Source organism: Erythrolamprus reginae, chromosome Z, assembly GCF_031021105.1.
Source record: "Erythrolamprus reginae isolate rEryReg1 chromosome Z, rEryReg1.hap1, whole genome shotgun sequence".
NCBI lineage: Eukaryota > Metazoa > Chordata > Lepidosauria > Squamata > Dipsadidae > Erythrolamprus > Erythrolamprus reginae.
In genome coordinates this window covers 71,104,836-71,125,137 of record NC_091963.1, presented here as the reverse complement: position 1 = coordinate 71,125,137, position 20,302 = coordinate 71,104,836, and the positions used below count along the sequence as shown (strand labels likewise).

The 20,302-nt window shown below is 41.8% G+C and overlaps 2 protein-coding genes across 2 annotated transcripts in view; one reads left to right on the top strand and one right to left on the bottom strand.

The window, feature by feature from the left end:
• LOC139154412 (uncharacterized) overlaps positions 1-18,038 on the top strand; it is a 27,008-nt gene extending 8,970 nt beyond the window's left edge. Inside the window, exons 2-6 of the mRNA XM_070728996.1 lie at positions 5,755-5,902; positions 12,044-13,918; positions 14,430-14,552; positions 15,848-15,997; positions 17,810-18,038. Coding sequence (XP_070585097.1) covers positions 5,758-5,902; positions 12,044-13,918; positions 14,430-14,552; positions 15,848-15,997; positions 17,810-17,844 — 2,328 coding nt within the window. The 5' untranslated portion in view covers positions 5,755-5,757 and the 3' untranslated portion in view covers positions 17,845-18,038. The remainder of the gene's footprint in view (positions 1-5,754; positions 5,903-12,043; positions 13,919-14,429; positions 14,553-15,847; positions 15,998-17,809) is intronic.
• The window catches only part of RP9 (RP9 pre-mRNA splicing factor), a 46,411-nt gene continuing 44,147 nt past the window's right edge, over positions 18,039-20,302 (bottom strand). Inside the window, exon 6 of the mRNA XM_070728998.1 lies at positions 18,039-20,302. Within this exon, the coding sequence (XP_070585099.1) occupies positions 20,116-20,302 (187 nt within the window). The 3' untranslated portion in view covers positions 18,039-20,115.

The following is a 20,302-nucleotide window of genomic DNA, read 5'->3' as shown; positions in this document are numbered from 1 at the left end:
GCGCAAGGAGCTGGGCGTTGGAGTTTGGGGTGGGGAGCGATGAAAGTGCGGAGGCCGGCACCGCGGCTGCCCCCACCCCCCAGTGCCTCCGTTCCCCTTGCGCCCCTGGCTTCTCGCCGCTGACACCCGCCCGCCCTTCCGCTCGATCTGCCTTTCTCCAGCTCCTCCGGCGAGCGCTCGGAGAAAACCTTCTCACAGCGGAGGTCGGAGAAGGTTCTTTGGAACGTCGGGGGTGCGTGCGCGCGCGCGCCCTATCCCCCAGCCAGCCTACCCGGAAAAGCTTTGCCGGCCTCCACAGAGAAGGAAGGGAGAGAACAAGAGAGAGAAAGAAAGGAAGAGAGAGAAAGAGAGAGAAAGAGAGACAGAATGAGAGAGAGAGAGAGAGAAAGAGAAAGAAAGAGACAGCAAAAGGGGGGAAGGAGGGAGAGAGAAAGAGAGCCAAAGAGAGAGGAAGGAAGGAAGAGAGAAAAAAAGAGATAGCAAGAGAGACAGAATGAGAGAGAGAGAGAAAGAGAAAGAAAGAAAGAAAGAGACAGCAAGAGGGGAGAAGGAGAGAGAAAGAGCAAAAGAGAGAGGAAGGAAGAGAGAAAGAAAGAGATAGCAAGACAGAATGAGAGAGAGAAAGAAAGGAAAGAAAGAAAGAAAGACAGCAAGAGGGGGGAAGGAGGGAGAGAGAAAGAGCAAAAGAGAGAGGAAGGAAGGGAGAAAGAAAGGGATGGAGAGAGAGAGAAAGAGGGAGGGAGAGAAAGAGGGAGGGAGAGAGAAATAGAGCGAAAGGGAGAAAGAGAGATTTTTTTTGTCCAAAATTTTGCGCGCCCCCCCCCCCAATGTTCCCCAGGATTTTGAAAATGTGAATAATGTGCCGCGGCTCAAAAAAGGTTGGGAAACACTGATCTAAGTGTTGCCCACAAGATCATATGCTGCAACATCTTGCCTGTCGGCGACTACTTCAGCTTCAACCACAACAACACAAGAGCACATAACAGATTTAAACTTAATATTAACCGCTCCAAACTTGACTGTAAAAAATATGACTTCAGTAACCGAGTTGTCGAAGTGTGGAACTCATTACCGGACTCCATAGTGTCATCCCCAAACCCCCAGTTGACCTATCCAGATTCCTAAGATGTCAGTAAGGGGCGAGTACAAGTGCACTAGAGTGCCTTCCATCCCCTGTCCTATTGCTCTCCTATATCTCCTATACTTTTCTTCTATTCCTATATCTCTTCTTCTATTCTTTCATTGATATGTTCTATTACTTTATCTTCTTTTCTATTATTTCTTAGATATATTTTACTATGAGTATCTCCTCTATAACCTTCATCATATATTTTACTATGTGTATATAGATGTATACCCACTAAAACCCTCATTGTGTATTGGACAAAATAAATAAATAAATAAAAATAAATAAAATGTTATGAAATCAAAACAAAAGGACTGGAAAAGAAACAATGCTTTGAAATTCTCCTGCTTCCAATAAAATACCATTCAGTTTTTAATTTGTAGTACTTTGGCCACAGGATAAATCATAATGAAAAAGAAATGAGTTAACATAACCTCCATACATAAATAGATTCCACTATTGTTGTGTGTCTTGGTTCACAGATTAATTACTATCATAATTTGATTTGATCAATGTAGTCATTTCATGGTGCTTTATCAGATTTATTCCATCTTATGAATCCGACCACTTGAAGACCTTAATTAGTATTGATTGACATTATTATTATTATTATTATTATTATTATTATTATTATTATTATTATTATTAATCACATTCGCTTGAATGAATTTGCTGTTTAAGTTTTATGGCATATGAGCCCTATCCATGTCAGTTTATTCAACAGAGCACCATTACGTATACCATTGGTTAGCGTGATATGTAAATCTAATGAATAATTGATACATTTTCTGAAAGAGAGTTCACAACAATTAGAAGCTTTACATAGAACATCCTCTCTTGCAATTATATAGATAACTAGATTCTTTCCCTCGTTGAAATTCCACAAGGGCAGCTCTTGTTAATAGCTCCTGCCATTATGGATGACAAACTAGCCCACCCCAATGTCCAGGAAATCACCTCCATAATGGATAATTATCTGATTGTATCCCCAGAAACATATCAACCATTTAGAAAAGGCAAAATAAACTTATCGAAGTCTTCATTGAGTTTCTCAATCTTGAGGACTTTGTGATCCTCAAACAAGAGTAGGAAACTTGGTGCCCTCCAAATTAATGAAGTTAATTGCATTTCGTAGATCAATGCTATACTGTAAACATGGACTCTAGTCATTTGAGAAGTGAATATTTGAGAAGTGGAGAAGTTGTTATGAGAATACTTCTGCCCTTTGCAAATAAATATTTAACCTGGAAGGAGTTAGTGTGATGAGTACTTCCTTCATAAAAATGCACCCTACAGAGGCCACAGGTTCATCACAGAAAAGAAAGTATTTGCTAAAAGGGCTTAAGAAACATATGGTAACATTTACACACCCTAATTGGACTTTATTTTGATGTTGGTTGTCCCAGACTTCCACAACATAGGCCTTGGATTTAAATGGACAGTCCTCCTTAGGTGATAGCGCAGCAAGTGACGGTTCTGCCGTGCGCTGTTTATGTGCCTGTGTGTACTCAGCTTCAGAGGATACTTATTCTATCTCATTTTAACTGGGTCCTCCTTTTTTAAAAAAAAATTATAGAAGTTCAACATGGCCACAGCTTATTTGCTTAGAGGATGAACTTCTGCCAAGAGGGAAAAACATTATCTTATACTGTACAATCTCAGTGTTTTGGGTTCTGTGGATAATATCTCTAGTACTTGAATGATAGACCCAGGGTAGCGCAGCAGCTGGAGCGCTGCACTGCAGGCCACCGAAGCTGACCCCAGACCTGAGGGTGAGCGGCCCAAATCTCATCACCGGCTCAACGCTCACCCATCCCTCCATTCCTCCGAGGTGGGCAAAATGAGGATCCGGTCCGTGGGGGCGGGGAATAGGCTGGCTCTGTCAAAAAGTGCCCCTGCCAACATGTTGCAAGCCGCCCTGAGTCTAAGGAGAAGGGCGGCCCACAATTCGAATAAATAAATAGTTAAATAAATTCCGATGATAAATGCTACTGTTAAAACAACTCATCCCCTTTTTGGGCAGTAACAGCCAGACAAATTGGTCTTGCAAATATACAGTTTGCATGGTTGCAGACTTACTGCAAATAAGCCACTTAGACATGTGCTAAGGAGATTCTGATTGCACCTGATTTCTAGAAGAAAGCTAACAAGGTCTGAACTCAGAGACAAACCATCTGGCAGAATGCCTCCAAGTGTTCTGATATGGTCTCAATGTTCTCAGTACCTATATATTTAAGTTACATTCCCTTTTGGAGCACAACTAAGAATGGCGTCTAAGCCCAGCTGGTAATATATTTTTGGGGCAATGACCTTTCTTGTGATTTCGAGTGATTCTTGAATGTCTCCCAGTCCCACAGGAGGGGGCACCCCCCACATGCGGGGGCAACTAGTCACATGGCCACAGCCGGTTACGCAAACAAAGGAGGGGAGAGGGAGGCAGCCCAGCCTATCAGTCGCCCCCCCTCCATTCCACACACCGCTGCTGGATCTGCTGGCGCCCGCCACATGTTGTGGACCAGTGGGAGGGGGAACAGCCCCCCCACAGGGGAGAAATGGCGTGGCCACAGCCAGAAGAACCCACACTGCTCTTGGGCTCGGTCTGATCCCAGGTGCCACCATGTGCCGGCCGCTGCCACCATAACAAAAAAGGAGTGAGAGGACATAGATCCATTTGCCCCCTCCCTCCAAAAGCCGCTGCCATCAAACCTGATCTGCCCCTGGTGATTGTTATCGATCCAGGGGCTCCGAAACAGTGCCGTCCTCCGCTTCTTCCAAGACGCCATCCAAGAAAACAGGCTCTCCATTCTAGAACAGACTTCCTTGCTCTTCCAGCAAGACTTCCTAGTTCTTCAGCTGTTCTTCTGATCTTCTGTCTGCAGGGCAGCATATGGGAGAGGAGGCATGGGTGGTGCAACAGACCCTGAAATAGGGCGATAGCCACGCCCATGCCTCCCGGCAGTCCATGCAACCCACAAAGCATGCTGGGAGCTCTCGCGCTATCACGAGAGAGCTCCCCTGCAGTGATTGGTGCTGAGCTAATTCCCGCCTCTGCAAATGGCGGCCAGGCGTTAAATTGCCCGGCCTTTCAATTTGTAAGAAGAGGTACCACTGTACTTGTTTTAAATCCCAGTAATAGAAATGTTGGTTCATTCTGTGGTTTGCCCTGAAATTGTGGGTGCTTGCCTTAAAATGCCAATATTAAAAATGTTGGTTTATTCTGCTGCAAAAATTAAATTGGCAAAGCTAATTTAAAATCCCAGGCTATATAGCTTTGATAAGTAATGTGGTGACAATAACTGGTAATGTGATTTGTTTGATTTTGCAGGACCTTGATGCTGTAAGATTCACCTAATATATAGGACTACATAACTTTATATAGCTCATAACCTCATTGGCTTGTGAATACACAAGTATTAGTTGTTTTTTTTAAACATTCCAAGTTCATATTCTTTTTCCAAAAGTAGATGCAGATCAGAAGTGGGTTCCTTCCAGTTTGGACCAGTTCGCTGCTGGTGACATCACAATGATGTCATGGATCAGTACTCGCCCAGGGGCACTGCCCTCTTTTAATTAAAAAAAAAAGATTTAAAAAAATTAGAAAATTTATTTCTCCTGAGCATGTGCAGAAGCCAAGTTTTTGGCACTGTGCCGAATAGTTTCCAGTCACAATTCAAAGTGTTGGTAATGACCTATAAAGCCCTAAATGGCATCGGACCAGAATACCCTCAGAACCATCTTCTGCTACATGAATCGAAGTGGCCGAGACGGTCCCACAGAGTTGGCCTTCTCCGGATCCCATCGACTAAACAATGTCGTCTGTTGGGACCTAGGGGAAGAACCTTCTCTGTGGCGGCCCCGGCCGTCTGGAATCAACTGCCCTCAGAGATTAGAACCGTCCCCACTCTCCTTGCCTTTTGTAAGTTACTGAAGACCTACCTTTGTCGCCAGGCATGGGGTAATTGAGATATCCCCAGGCTAATATAGTTTATGTATGGTATGACTGAGTTGTATGGTTTTAATAATATGGTTTTTAGATGTTTTTAAGTATTGGATTTGTCACGTTGTTTGCCACTGTTGTGAGTCACTCCAAGTCTTCAGAGAGGGGTGGCATACAAATCTAATAAATTATTATTATTATTATTACTATGCATGCAGTCCCCACCTTCTTTTCAGCTTTATTTTATTTTTTTGAATTTTTTTCCTTCTGAGCATGTGCAGACGTTTTCGGCACTGTGCATATAATTGCAATCTTATTTTGGTCTTTTTTAGAAAATTTGATTTTTTGGCACTGCACATGCACATGCACATGTGCATATAGCGCTTGTGTGCTCAAGAAGCATGCCCACACAGGATGGGAGGAAGTGAACCAGCAGTGAGTTCAGTTAGAACTCATCCTTGAGGAAGATGATAGATGAATATTTTTGGACTAGGATCCCTCAATAGAGCAACCTCAAAAAAATATCTACTAACAAAATGAGGGGAAATCTGCATTGTTTTGATACATTTAAATTTAATTGTTTTTAAACCAGGATATCAGCAGTGTCCTTATTCTTTGCTAAGCTGCCAGTTGTCTTGTTTAGCATTTATGCCTTTTACATTTTACATTTATCTATTTATTTCAAACTTAGAAAATGAATGCTCATCCAGCTCCAGAAAGCAGACCTTATTCCACAAACCCAAGGCCTTTTTTTTATGCTCGGCCTACAGCACATCAGCCATTTCCTGATCCATGGTTTGTTGGACCTATGTACAATCCCTATGGTGTGCCTGCATCTGGTAAGAGAAACTATACAGTACAAAGTTCTGATACATAATTATAAACTTGAGAAAATGGGGGGGGGGGGGGGTTGGGGGAGTTGTTTGCCAATTCTGAACAAGAAACAAGTCAAATGAGAAATTTACTGTTGTTTTCTCCATTTGTTCAAACAAAGAGGTACAGTTGAATTGCTACTTTATTAATATCTCTGTTAGGGTTTCATCTACTGTTGTGGACCTTGGCAATAGTGCTCTTAACTTATTAAAGTCTGACAAAAAATGTTCTAAAACAACCTAGGAAACTGCCTAGGGAAAGGCATAGTATCAAACATACTGTTAGAAGAAATATCCAGGTTCAGTTCCAAGCCAACAGAAAGGCACTGGAGATAAAATGGAGGCTGTAGGCTGATTAGAAAAAAAGATTCCCTTTATTGATGAAGCACAACTACGACCACATGTGATTCTGGGCAACTGACAAAATGGAGTTTGGAGTGGGTGGGTTTTTATACCTTCTGGATTCCTATGGGGTTATGTAGGAGTCATAGCTGGCTCTGTAGGCAAGAGGAAATTCAAATCCTAGGTATTTGAGCTAATTTTGTCAATTTTTGATTTGTTAGTCTTGACAAGTCTTTCTGAATGGATTACCAAATCTGCATTTCTAAAAACTGGCCTCCTCAGTTTCTGCTTAGGGCTGGAAGACTGAAGCTGGTTTCTGCCTCCCTTAAGATTTTTTCTCATTTGTCCTTTAGGAGAAATACTTTATTCTTCCTTTTTAATATTTCCCAAAATAGTTCTTTTGGGGGAGGGGGGGTCGCTTTCCAGAATATAAAGGCTAATGAGGCAGAAATGACATTAGCAAATTTTTCCTATAATTTTCTCATGCCTTCTTCAGTCATAATTTGTTATGCATTCTTTTCAAATGTTGAAGATTGCTTTAAAACTTATTTTCTATGATACTAGCAAAATATAGCATGTGTATGGAACTATTAATAATCAAGATAGATCATAGTTCTAATGTTTTGTGGCACACTTTATAGTGTTCTTTACGATACCTTAGTTTTCAGTGGATAAAACTTTCAGAGTACAGTATATAGCAATAGAAAACATCTTATTTTCATAACCTCTGCTTCCTTGCTCCTAGGGCAAATGAATAATTTTATTTAGCATAATTAACTTAAATACAATTTATTTCAACTGTATTTAGTTAATTTGTAATCTTCAATTTGTTTAGCTATAAATGATTCCATTGAAACAATGAGGTCTGTTTCCAAATAAATGTGACTAGGCTCTACTTGTTCCTGCAATTAGAGATTAATATAAAAAGTGGCTCCTGCAAATCAAATACATCTTCCAACAGCCCTGTTGTTCTTTTGGCTCAATTTGCTTTTTAAACCTTCCCAGTATAGCTTATAGCTCTAGTATTTCTTGGATATTTCCATATAAGTACCAGCCAGATTTGTACTAGCTCTGTTTTTCAAGATCTATCAAGGGCAAAAAACAAAACAAATATAATTATCAGCAAAAAATGTCAGCCATCACCTTCTGCTTAATCATTTCCCAAATTATACAAAGTTGTTGACTTCTTTTACTTACAAATTATATTTTTTCCAGTATTAGTAACAGAGCTGCACTGAAATTTTGCAAATACTGTATTACATGTTTTTACTTCTCATTGTCTTACTGAGCTAAATATAACAAAATCTGGGATACTCAATGATTTCTGAGCTTAGTTATTTTGTTAAAGACATTTCAACACCCAACTAAGGAATATCATCAGTGCTAAAAGAGGGTGGGATTTGCTCTGTTTATATACAGGTGAAACTCAAAAAATTAGAATATCGTGCAAACGTTCATTTATTTCAGTAATGTAACTTAAAAGCTAAAACTTAATATATGAGAGATATTCATAACATGCAAGGCAAGATAGTTCAAGCCGTGATTTGTCATAATTGTGATGATTATGGGGTATAGTTCATGAAAACCCCAAATCCCCCATCTCAGAAAATTAGAATATTACATGCGATCAATAAAAAAAGGATTGTACATAGAACAATATCAGACTACTGAAAAGTATAAGCATGCATATGTACTCAGTATTTCATTTGGGCCCCTTTTGTAGCAATTACTGCCTCAATGCAGCGTGGCATGGACGCTATTAGCCTGTGGCACTGCTGAGGTGTTGCAAAAGCCCAGGGTGCTTCAATAGCAGCCTTCAGCTCTTCTACATTGTTCTATGTCATGTCTCTCATCTTTCTCTTGGTGATGCCCCATAGATTCTTTTTGGAGTTTAGGTCAGGCAAGTTTGCTGGCTAATCAAGGGCAGTAATCCCATGGCCATTGAGGTAGGTTTTGGTGCTTTGGGCAGTGTAGGCAGGTGACAAGTCCTGCTGGAAAATTTAACTCACCATCCCCATTAAACCCGTATGCGGATGGAAGCATGGAGCACTCCAAAATCTCCCAGTAGACGTCTGTGTTGACACTCGACTTAATGAAGCATGGTGGACAAATACCAGCAGATGACATGGCTCCCCAAATCAACACAGACTGTGGAAACCTTTGCATCTCATTTGAAAACGAAGGACCCAGAGTATGGAAGAAGAATGGAGAGGCACACACTGCAAGATGCTTGAGGTCCAGTGTAACGTTTCCAGTCTGTGTTGATTTGGGGAGCCATGTCATCTGCTGATATTCGTCCACTGTGCTTCACAAAGTCCAGGGTCAACGCAGCTGTCTACCGGGAGATTTTAAACAATCTATAGGCCCAATTTCATTTCATTACTGAGTACATATGCATGCTTATACTTTTCAGAAGTCCCATATTGTTCCATGTACGATCCTTTTTCTTTTTTCTTTTTGATTGCATGTAATATTCTAATTTTCTGAGATGGGGGATTTGGGGTTTTCATGAGGTGTACCCCATAATCATCGCAATTATGACAAATTATGGCTTGAACTATTTTGCCTTGCATGTTATGAATATCTCCCATATATTAAGTTTCACCTTTTAAGTTACATTACTGAAATAAATGAACGTTTGCATAATATTCTAATTGTTCTAAGGTCTTAGAAAGGCAATCCATATTACCAATGTTATTCGGTTCCTGCCCATGAATATCCTGGATATTTAGTTCCACAGCCTGCTATGCATATGAGAATTAGATTATCTTATTTTAGTCCATCATCAAGTGGTTTGCTCTGTCCATGATGATGGGAATGTTCTTGATGTTCTTGATTAGGTAGTTTATTGCTCCACGCTGCTTCACCCTGCCTGTCATCCTGGCTCAAGCGGGCGGTGGCGGACCTCCATTGTGTTCTTGGGGGGGGTGGACCTCTGTTGTGTTTTCAGGGGGGGCGGTGGACCTCCGTTGTGTTTTGGCTGGGGGGGCAGGAGGACCTTCCTGACTCCCTCCCCCAGCACTTCGCCCAGGATGACAGGCAGGGCGAAGCGGCGTGGAGCAATGGGAGGCTCAAGCCGGCGGCGCCTTGAGCCTCCCATTGCTCCACGCCGCTTCGCCCTGCCTGTAATCCTGGCTCAAGCCTGGCGGTGGCAGACCTCCATTGTGTTTTTTGGGGGGCGGTGGACCTCCGTTGTTTTTTGGGGGGGCGACGGACCTCCGTTGTGTTTTTGGGGGGGTGGCGGACCTCCGTTGTGTTTTCGGGGGGGGGGCGGTGGACCTCCATTGTGTGGGGGGGCAGGATGACCTTCCTGACTCCCTCCCCCCAGCGCTTTGCCCAGGATGACAGGCAGCCTCCGCGTTTTTCTTTCAGCGGAGGAGCTAAGCGGCCGGAGACCTTAAAACAAGGGGATCAATGTAAAAGCGCCGCTGGGCTGGGAACGTCTCTGGCCTATTAGCTCCTCCTGTGCAGCCTGAAGCTGGAAGTTACGCCCTTCCCCACACCCGGCTTTAGCGGTGGGCGATGGACGACCGCGGCTCCCACAGACAAATTTTGCCACCACTTCCTCGCCTCGCCTCTGTCCCCATTCTGTTCGCCTCCACTTCATCCACCAGCTTTCGCGCTTTTCCTTCAGCTTTGGGCTGGACAGGAAAAACTAAGCAGCCGGAGACATTGCCAGCCCAGCGGCACCTTTACATTGATTGTTTTAAGGTCTCCAGCCGCTTAGCTCCTCCGCCGAAAGAAAAGTGCGGAGGCTGCCTGTCATCCTGGGCAAAGCGCTAGAGGAAGGGAGTCAGGAAGGTCCTCCTGCCCACCCCAGCCGAAAACACAATGGAGGTCCGCCGCCGCCAGCTTGAGCCTCCCATTGCTCCACACTGCTTCGCCCTGCCTGTCATCCTGGCTCAACCGGGCAGCGGCAGAACTCCATTGTGTTTTCAAGGGGGGGGCTCCATTGTGGGAGGGGGCAGAAGGACATTCCTGACTCCCTCCCCCAGCACTTCGCCCAGGATGACAGGCAGTCTTTGCGCTTTTCTTTCGGCGGAGGAGCTAAGTGGCCAGAGACTTTAAAACAAAGGGATCAATGTAAAAGCGCCGCTGGGCTGGGAACGTCTTTGGCCAATTAGCTCCTCCTGTCCAGCCTGAAGCCGGAGGTTCCACCCTTCCCCACACCTGGCTTTGGCCCCTCACGGGCTTCTGGCAGGAAGGGGCAGTGGGTGATGGACGACTGGGGCTCCCACAGACAAATTTTGCCGCCGCTTCCTTGCCTCGCCTGTCCCCATTCTGTTCGCCTCCACTTCATCCGCCAGCCTTCGCGCATTTCTTTCGGCTTCAGGCTGGACAGGAAAAGCTCATCAGCCAGAGACATTGCCAGCCCAGCGGCACTTTTATATTGATTCCTTTGTCTCTGGCCGCTTAACTCCTCTGCCAAAAGAAAAGCCTGGAGGCTGCCTCCCTCCTCCTCCTGTATTCCGCCTCCCTCCCAGCCTCCGGGCCACATTCACCTTCCTCCGCCACCACCAGCATCCAGCTCCTCATCCTCTTCTCGCTTCTTTACAAGATGACAGCCTGGCGGCGGCGCAGAGGCTGGGGGCGGCGGGGGTGTGTGGAAGATGTCCGTCGGAGAACTGGGGGGAGCCACGGCCACCGCCCCATGGAAGGGACCTGGCTGGGGAGCTCCCGAAGGTGATCTTTGCAGGGGCCCCCAGGAGAGCAAGCAGCAGGCGTGGGCTGGAATCTTTCCTCTGGGGGCAAAGGTGGTGGTCGCGGGGTGCCTTTGCTGCAGGCAGGTGTCTAGGCACCGCAGCTCCCCCCAGTTCTCCTGCAGACCTCTTCCACACACACCCGCCTCCAGCCTCCGTGCCGCTGCCCAGCTGTCATCTTGTAAAGAAGCAAGAAGAGGAGGAGCGGGATGCCGCTGGCGGTGGAGGAAGGCGAATGTGGCTGGGAGGGAGGCGGAATACGGGAGGAGGAGGAAGAGGAGGAGGAGGGAGGAAGGAGAGAGAGAGAGGGAGAGGTTTCTGCTTGAAGCTACAAATAGGGGTGGCAGCGCAGCGCAAATCCGGCAAGGGATTCCCCAACCTTTCCCCAACCCCTGCCGGTCTCTTGCAAGACGATCCTAGAACCCTAGTCGGGCCTCCCAGACACAAAAAATCGGAGAAGATGCACAAACAGCCCGTGCGTTTCCCTCTCTTCCCTTCGAGTCATTGCAGCCGGACAGTAACTGTCCACCCAATCCACCCACGAGGCTCCCTCTGGGCAGCCTGTGCTGTCTCTCTCTCCCCCATCTCCCCCCTCCTTTACCCACCCCCGAATGATCTGAATGCCGGCGGTAATGAGGCAAAAGGGGCGAGTTTTCCGCTTGCACGCATTATTGGCTTTTCCATTGATTCCTATGGGAAACATTGTTTCATCTTACGAACTTTTCACCTTACGAACCTCGTCCCGGAACCAATGAAGTTCGTAAGACACGGTATCACTGTATCCTCTTCTATTTATTGTAAATGCAATCTTGGACAAAAAAAGTCTAAAATGTGGCATTTCTAAGGTCATAGAACTTTTAATTTGTTCAATATCAGAAAACAAGGAGCTTAGAAACATTTAGTTTTTTGCAGCAATTGCATTGGAGGTACAAAGATATAGAACACCTGTTGAACACCAGAGATCCATATATTTTATATTTTGAGGGACTTTATTGATTTTTTTTGGATTAGCTTGATGGCATGTATAACTTTGCTAAAGATCTAACTATTTTGGTTTTGTTCTAAGGTTTTAGAAATGGCAATCCATATTACCAATGTTACTCGATTCCTGCCCATGAATATCCTGGATATTTAGTTCCACAGCCTCCTATGCATATGAGAATTAGACGACCTTTTTTTGGTCCATCATCAATGGTGTATCAAGTGCCACGGTTCAGACATGGCTTTCCTATGATGTATCAACCACAATACCCAGCGAAACGAACAGAAAACAAAGAAACTCAAACTGATTTTGGAGAATCTGAAAGTGGAGTAAAATCACGTGTGAAGCAAGATACAGGAACAAAAGGCTGTGATGCTGGAAATACTAGAAATACTGCTTATATCGCATATGATATTCCTAAAGAAACTGAAAATTTGTTAGGAAAAACAGATACAACATCTTCTGCTATGTCAGACAAGGAACCTGCCAAGAATTCTTCAGGTCTTGTACCATTTCGAAGTCTTCCCTCAACAAGCTATGCCATTGAGAAAGAGGAAGTTAGAATACAATATGCAAATGATGGTGCTCCTGCTATTCAGCTCTGGAAGTCTTTCAAAGAAACAATCCCTCTCTATGAGATGGCACCAAAACAAATCCCAAAGAATATCGTGCAAAGAGATATACTTGCTCATAGCTCCTGTGAAGGAGTTGCATATGGACCTCATGAACAAAGAGAATTGCTTCCATGTATTCCATTTTCAGAGGAGCAAAAAGTTCCTGAGGACATGCAGAAGAAACAGCCTCTGTATATAAAAAAAAATCAAGATTCAGAAAAACAACGTATTATAAACTTCAGAGCAATTGATCCAGTGGATGAAGCTGGAACAGTGCAACTGTCTGAATCAACTGGGCTTGACCACTCAGGGACAAGGCAAGATGTACTGATGGCCAAAATATCACTTGGCTTTAAAAAACCAAGTGGTTTAAAAGCTCCACAAGAAATTTCAAATCATATTCGACAACAAAAATTATTTCCCTCTGGCATGGAGATAACAAGTGATGCAAATTTGCCTCAGAAGCTGAGTGAATGTAATGATGTGAACAATGAAAACTGGAATACTTCTGAAAAAACCCAATGGTGTGATGACTCTGAAAAATATCTTCCTTCTGAGAGCTGGTTGGCTTGTGTAGATAACATGGATCCAAACTATAATTACGAAAAATATCTTTTCCGAAGAAAGCGCCCAAATTTGCTCAGTATTACCTCTGATGATATGTCTTCTGTTGAAGAAGGTGCATCAACTGAGAATTCTTCAGTGTCTATCATAGTTCCAGACCATCTGCTTCCAAAGGGTTTATGTGCCTTCAAGAAAAATGGTGATGTCTTGGGAAAAGGCCAAATAAGAAGTGGAGGCATACTCAATGAAAATGAGGAAGCGATGGGGATTGAACAAACCACTAGTGAGCTTAGGCAGAATCTCAAAAGTGATTCAAGAGGCAAGGTTAAAGATTTTCCTAGCCAAATCAAAAAGATAACTGTTCTTCCAAGATGTTCCAGTGACAAGCATCTCTACTGTCTCCAAAAAATAAGAAGTTCATCTCCATCAGATACTGATGACTCTGAAGAATATTGGGTGATGGAACCAGAGGAATATGAAGAGCAAGAAACTGATGAGGAATACTTTGTTGAGGAAGATATGCCATATGAAATCCTGAATCCAGAGAAACATGGATTGGGCCAAAAGACTGCCCAGAAAGTATTTTGGAGAATCCCTAAAAATACAGTGCCACCACATGTAATTAACCGGCCTATGCAAGAAAAAATGTCTGGATTAGTTACTAAACTGGAGAAGGAGCAAGATGAAGATCTCTGTGATGACTATAACATCTGCCTGATGAGACCTACAGCCCAACAACTAGAATTATTTGAACACAGAACAAATCCACAGAAATCCTCAGGTAAATAGAAAACTGAAACAGGTGTCAATCTATTATTTTGGAAAACTTAATTTTCTCTTTATAAGTCTTTATAAGTCAAGTAGGAGGGACAGGAAGATAGATTTGTGGATTTGCAAGGTTTTTTTAAAAAAAAATAAGCTGTATATCAAGAGTTTTATACAAAACTATTTTAATACCCATCTCTCTGAAATGTTGCAGTTTAGAATATATTTCAAATTTTCTTTCTCATATATACCTCTTACTTTGAAATTCTTGTACACAAACATGTTAACAAACAAGCTTTTTTAAAAAAAATTATAAATATTGAGTAATTACAGTTTAAATGTTCCTTAATGAAGACTTGAAAGAAACATATTTGCTTTATGCGTACATCTGGATATATTCATAATCTGCAGTTAAATGTATGGACATATTGGAACGGAATCAATTCTGTTAGGATTGTTGTGCTTTACAAACTACTAACCAGATATAAAGCAAAGAACTGAATTTATGTTTTATATATGTTGATCAGGATGGTTACAAGAGGAAAATAGAAGGACTGGACCTGATGAATACTGGATAAAAAGTGGTGCTAGACCCAGATCTGCTAGCCTAAAGGCTGGGGATCTCTCACCTGCTGCTACAAAAGAGAAAGGTATGGTATTTATTGTTTAAATTAAAAATGTACTGTATTCATCTACTAACTTCTCTTCTCGAAGAAGGGTGGCATATAAATCCAATAAACAAACAAACAAACAAACAAACAAACATGACTAGTGATGGGCAAACTGAACTTGCACAATTCGGGTCCGTACCGAATTTTGTGGTGTTTGGTATGCCGAACACGAACCCAAATTTTTTTGAAACTTCAGGGAAAGTTTGGGGTCGCGTTCGGCATTCAGTCGCCTCGGCTGGCCAGGAAGTGACGTCTCAGTGACGTCAAAGCCCTGCCCCCGGAATCCCATCGTGGGGAGGCTGGGGGAGTGGGGGTGGGGGATTCCCCTCTGCCTGCCACCGCACCCCTCCCCTTTGATGTCGGAAGGAGGATGGGCGCACATGGTATGTGTGGGGAGCGTTTCTCCGTTGGGAAAGTAAGACGGTGGCAAGTTTCTCAGTGCATTAAAGCCGCTGCCGAGGTGGTCTCCGCCAAGAAACCTGCCACCGTCTTACTTTCCCAATGGAGAAACGCTCCCCATACACCGCGCGCGCCCATCCTCCTTCCAATGTCAATGGGGAGGGGTGTGGTGGCAGGCAGAGGAGACTCCCCTGCCCCCACTCCCCCAGCCTCCACACCGAAAGCCAGGAAGTGACGTCTCCATGACGTCAAAGCCCCAGCAGGGACCACCTCGGAAAAATAAACATGTCAAAGCCCCGATGGGGACCACCTCGGAAAAATAAACATGTTTATTTTTACGAGATGGTCCCACCAGGGCTTTGATGTCACGGAGATGTCACTTTGACGTCACGCAGCGTTTGGAGTTCGGGTTCGGCTGAATTTTGCGTAAAATTCATCGAACTTGCCAAACCTGAGCACTGTTGGGTTCGCCCATCACTAAACATGACTTCAATTGGTTTTCTTTAACTCAGTGGCAATTGATTCCATATTTTAAAGCGAAGCGGCAACTTGTGGAAGCAAAAAACCCAGCAAGTTCATTTGAATGCTGAAATATTATACATAAAAGCAATTCCAAAGCTAACAGAACAAACATGGATTTTGGATAACATACATAACTCAATTGGGAACCTCATTACAGTTCCCTAGCTGATAATGCATATGAACCATATATCCTGCTCATACTTTACTGTGAGTAAAAAACAATCTTGGTGAATGAGATGTGGTACAGATGTCTTTGCAAGCAAAATAACTTAAAAATAGGAAACTATAGAAGGAATTAAATTTTAGGCACAGAATAAATAAAATGAATGAATAAAATATTGTATCTATAATAGATATCCTGGAAGTATACCCTTTTGCATCTGATGATATGTATATGGAACGTCCAAAGAAGAAGGGAGTGCATAAACCTCCTCATAAACGCAGAGACACAAGACGTGAAACAGTTGAAGCACGGGAGAAACCTAAAATTATTTATCACAAGCGTAAGTGTAAAATGTCAATACGTTATATAGTAATAAAGAGATAAACTCTTGTAAATTCAACTTTCAAATCATTTCTATAAGAAGTATATGGAAGTCCAATAATATCCCGCATATAGGCTTCTTAGAACCAGTGCTACAAATGAAAACTGTCAGCCACAAAACTGGAAAACCATGGTGGAATCTTTTTTGACTTAAGATGCTCCTACTCATCTTTGAAAGATGTATGTAATAAAAATATGGATCATAACCAGTAAAACTCAATACTTAATTGCATTGATTATGTTAGTGCATGGTACTCACCTGTTTTGGGGTTGCCATGTAGTAAACTACCAATGGTAGTTTATAACTGTAAAGATGTAATATGTCTTTAAGAGCTTTGGCTGGTTTCATCATAAGAGGGCGCCAGCATCTTTCCCTGTGGGGGGATTTTACTTTGAGATATTCTTAGCTGTGTGTGGCTGTGTGCGGTTTGTTATCTTTTGCTACTTTGTGTTGTATATATGTAAATAATACTTTGTTAAATATTAAGTCTGTGTCTTTTACTGGCTAGCCCACACAACTACACTACTGCAATAACTCTGCTATGTGTATGTCGGAAGGTCTTGCACAAGGCTGCACCGAGACATACTAACAGATTATATAGTCAGTGGAATACATATGCTGCTCATGTGAGGCCTTTTCTTATATAGATTTTTCATATGTAATATAACCTTATTAAAGGAGGCCTATGCCATGTACATATTTTGAATATTGGAAACGTTTTATCGTCCTGTCTAAGATGCTCCTTTATGTTGATTATGGTGTAATGGTTAGTAGAAGCTTTAAATCTTGACAGACAAGTTTGGATATGGTTATTCTTAATAGCTCTAAATATAGTCCATTTGCAAATTATTTCTTATCTAAGATTTATAGGTAAAAACAGGTTTGTATATATTAATATTTGCCAGATGATTAAAATCTAATTGTTTCAGGTTGGAATACTTTTAAATACAGTGGTACCTCTACTTAAGAACTTAATTCATTCCATGACCAGGTTCTTATATAGAAACATTCTTAAGTAGAAGCAATTTTTCCCATAGGAATCAATGTAAAAGCAAATAATGCGTGCAAACCCATTAGGAAAGAAATAAAAGCTCGGAATTTGGGTGGGAGGAGGAGGAAGAAGAAGAGGAGGAGAGTCGCTGCCGAAGGAAGAAGGTGAGGTGAGGGGAATAAAAAAAATCCAAAATGTTAAGGCTTTAAAAAAAAAGAGGGACTGAGGCAGCGAGGAGGAGCACGTGCCTCCAATACACTCGGTACGAGGCTGCCTCCCATACACTGGCTGCTGCTGCTACCTGCTGCCTCTTTCTTCCCATGCTGAAGAGCTCCCCTCTCCTCTCGCTCATTCACTTTGTAGCAGACACTCACTTTTCCTTCACTATTGTGATTCCTCAGCTGCCCAGAGCGAAGGAAGCGTTTCTTTTCTCTGGGCACTGGCAGAGGTTTATTCCCTGTCCAAGTGTCCAGAGAAAGGAAAATGCTTTGTTCGCTCTGGACTGCCAAAGCCTAATTAAGCGCCACCAAAAGGCTCTTCTGGCAGCCCAGATGGCCAGGCATAAAGGGGGAATGGCAGGAAACTGTCCGGGCCTTCATGCCCTCTCAAATTCCCTGGGAAATTTTTCTAGGCTCAAGTTCTTAAGTAGAAAATGATTCTTAAGTAGAGGCAAAAAAATCTTGAACACCCGGTTCTTATCTAGAAAAATTCTTGAGGCGTTCTTAAGTAGAGGTATCACTGTACTATGTTATCTAATATTATGTTTTCCTTTTGTGCAGGATGTGAAGCAAAGAAACCACCCTATAAAAGATAAAAGAAGACAATGCTAATCAGAAGTACAAATATTTGCTTCTATTGTTTAAAGTAATCATAATTTTTTTGAAGCAAATCAGTTTGTAAAGGATTTCTGAGTTCACACTGTAAAATGTCCAAAAATGAATTTGGACACACACATTTCACACAGTGTTAAGTAACACAAGTGTTTAAATAAAGTTGAAATTGCACTAATAGGATGTGTGAATAATTTTTAATGTAAAACCTATTCTCAAAGAATGGATAAAGCACCAGCTGAGAAATAAGAAATAAAGGTCTATGGGAATCACAATTTAGTTTAAAAACATTAAACAGTATCAAGTTTTGGAAAATAGTGCTCCCTACTTTCTTCTGCAGTGATATCTGAAGGGACACCAAGATAATTTGTGGTGAATAAGAGGAACTATAGACACTATCTATTATGCAACTATTGGTTGCATAAACCAAGGCTTTAAAGAAATATGCACACTATAGATTTTGAATGTAATCTCAATTTAAGTTGCCTTTAAATTGTAATTTTTAACAACACAGCATGCAAAATTGATTTCGTAGGAGGAAATCTCATAAAATATATTTAACTTGAATGCAGTTTCATATTTGGTCAGATTACATGTTTCTAGAATTCTAATTCCCACACTAAAAAGTAATGCTACAGTATCTTAGCATAATTAAGATTATACTATGGATGAACATATCAATGTATTTTTTTAAATGGAATTGAACATTTTTCATGCTTTCATTAATCTAGGTCAGCAAAGGACAATAGAATAGGAAGCCTTGAATCAGATTCATTCTGTTTCTACTCTCAATAGCGATTCTAGCTAGCTCTGCTTATAGAACACACTGCAGAATAAACAGATAACAAGGAGGCGGTGCACTGAATTAATGTGCTCAATAAGGACTCAGGTTATCCAGCTAATCCTTGGTAATACAAACTGTTACTGGAAACAATGGCTCAAATTGCTTTTAACTTCCTAGCAGTCCTTTGCTTAAAAAAAAATTAAGCTTTCAGTCTTAATAAATGGGAACAAATAAAGGCGTGAACAGGTGTAGATGAAGCCAGATATTTTGCATTGTCATCTAAAGCAGGGCTGTCAAACTAATGGCCCACATGCCAGATGCGTCATGAGTTGGACAAGACCACACCTGGTTTAACGAAGGGGGGAAAAGGTGCAATACATTACGCGATGATGCCGTGAAGACATCGTGATGATGTGTTTGACACCATGATCTAAAGGAATCAGCATGCTACAGTTTTGTTGACAAAGTGCTGATGCAACAAAAACATTATTTGCTCTACATCACAGCTGTTTAGGATATTGATCCAAAACTTCAGTTCTTTTGTTGCCTTTCAATTACGTAAAATACTGATGAATAAGCAGTTCCTTTATTGGGCAGAACAAATATGCCACAATTAATACACCCATCCTTACAATATTGTTTTTTTTAATCTAAATATTAAACAGAGTGCCAAAATAAAAGAAAGTGTATTTATGTTAAGTATGCTTCATTATGAGTAAATCTGGATCTTCAAAATGTGTGAGCTACAGATTGTATTTCTAATCCTATAGAAGTCTGTGGAGCCCTTATTATGTCAGATGCAGCTGGAAGATGGGTGATAAATTATTCTTTACAATAAAGTATATCTGAAAATAAGTTATAAAGTATATTCTTATATTATGGTAGATGATAGTAGTTGTATTGTGCTTCATCCCTTTGTAGAAAGCCACTTTTTAGAGTAAAGTTAAGTTGGAGGCAGTTAAGGGTGAAGCCCATTCCATGCCCCTTTAAAATTTATTTGCCTCTGCAAATTATCTATTAAGCTTCTTTCACTAAAGGATGAGACTTCTGCCATATTGCAAACACTTTGGTGACATGCTACTAAAGGAATATTTTTGGCTAAATGTTACAAAACTTTGATGAAAAGATACCTTGGGGAGTTGTTTTTGGAACTTCCCTATTAGTAGTTTGGAACTTCCCTATTGGTAGTTTCTCCTTTCCTACACTGAATGATTATTAAAGTTTTAGTAGTAGGCTAATAAAGAGCGGAGGGACCTTTTATAAAAATAGCTAAAAAGAGTCTGTGTATGCTTTCAAGTCAGAGTATAGATAGAACCAGTTTTCTTTAGCAGCACCTCATACAGGTACAAAATAAACGTTTTTGTTTTGTTGTTGTTTTCCAACAAGAAAGGAAGAAGATGCAGGTAAAACAGATATGAAGGAATGTTCTTTGGATCTTTTACAATTTATTGACATAAAGGCAACCATCTCCTCAATCTGATTCAGACTTTTTGCTTGATTTAGAGGATCGGTGTTTTCTCTTTTTCTTTTTTTTCTTCTTTTCCTTTTTCTTTTTCTTCTTCTTATGCTTTACCTGACTCTCTGAAGAATTGGAACTGTCACTGCTGCTGTCTTCATTTGATGTGGAATCTTCCAGCAACCGTTTTAACTGTTCTATC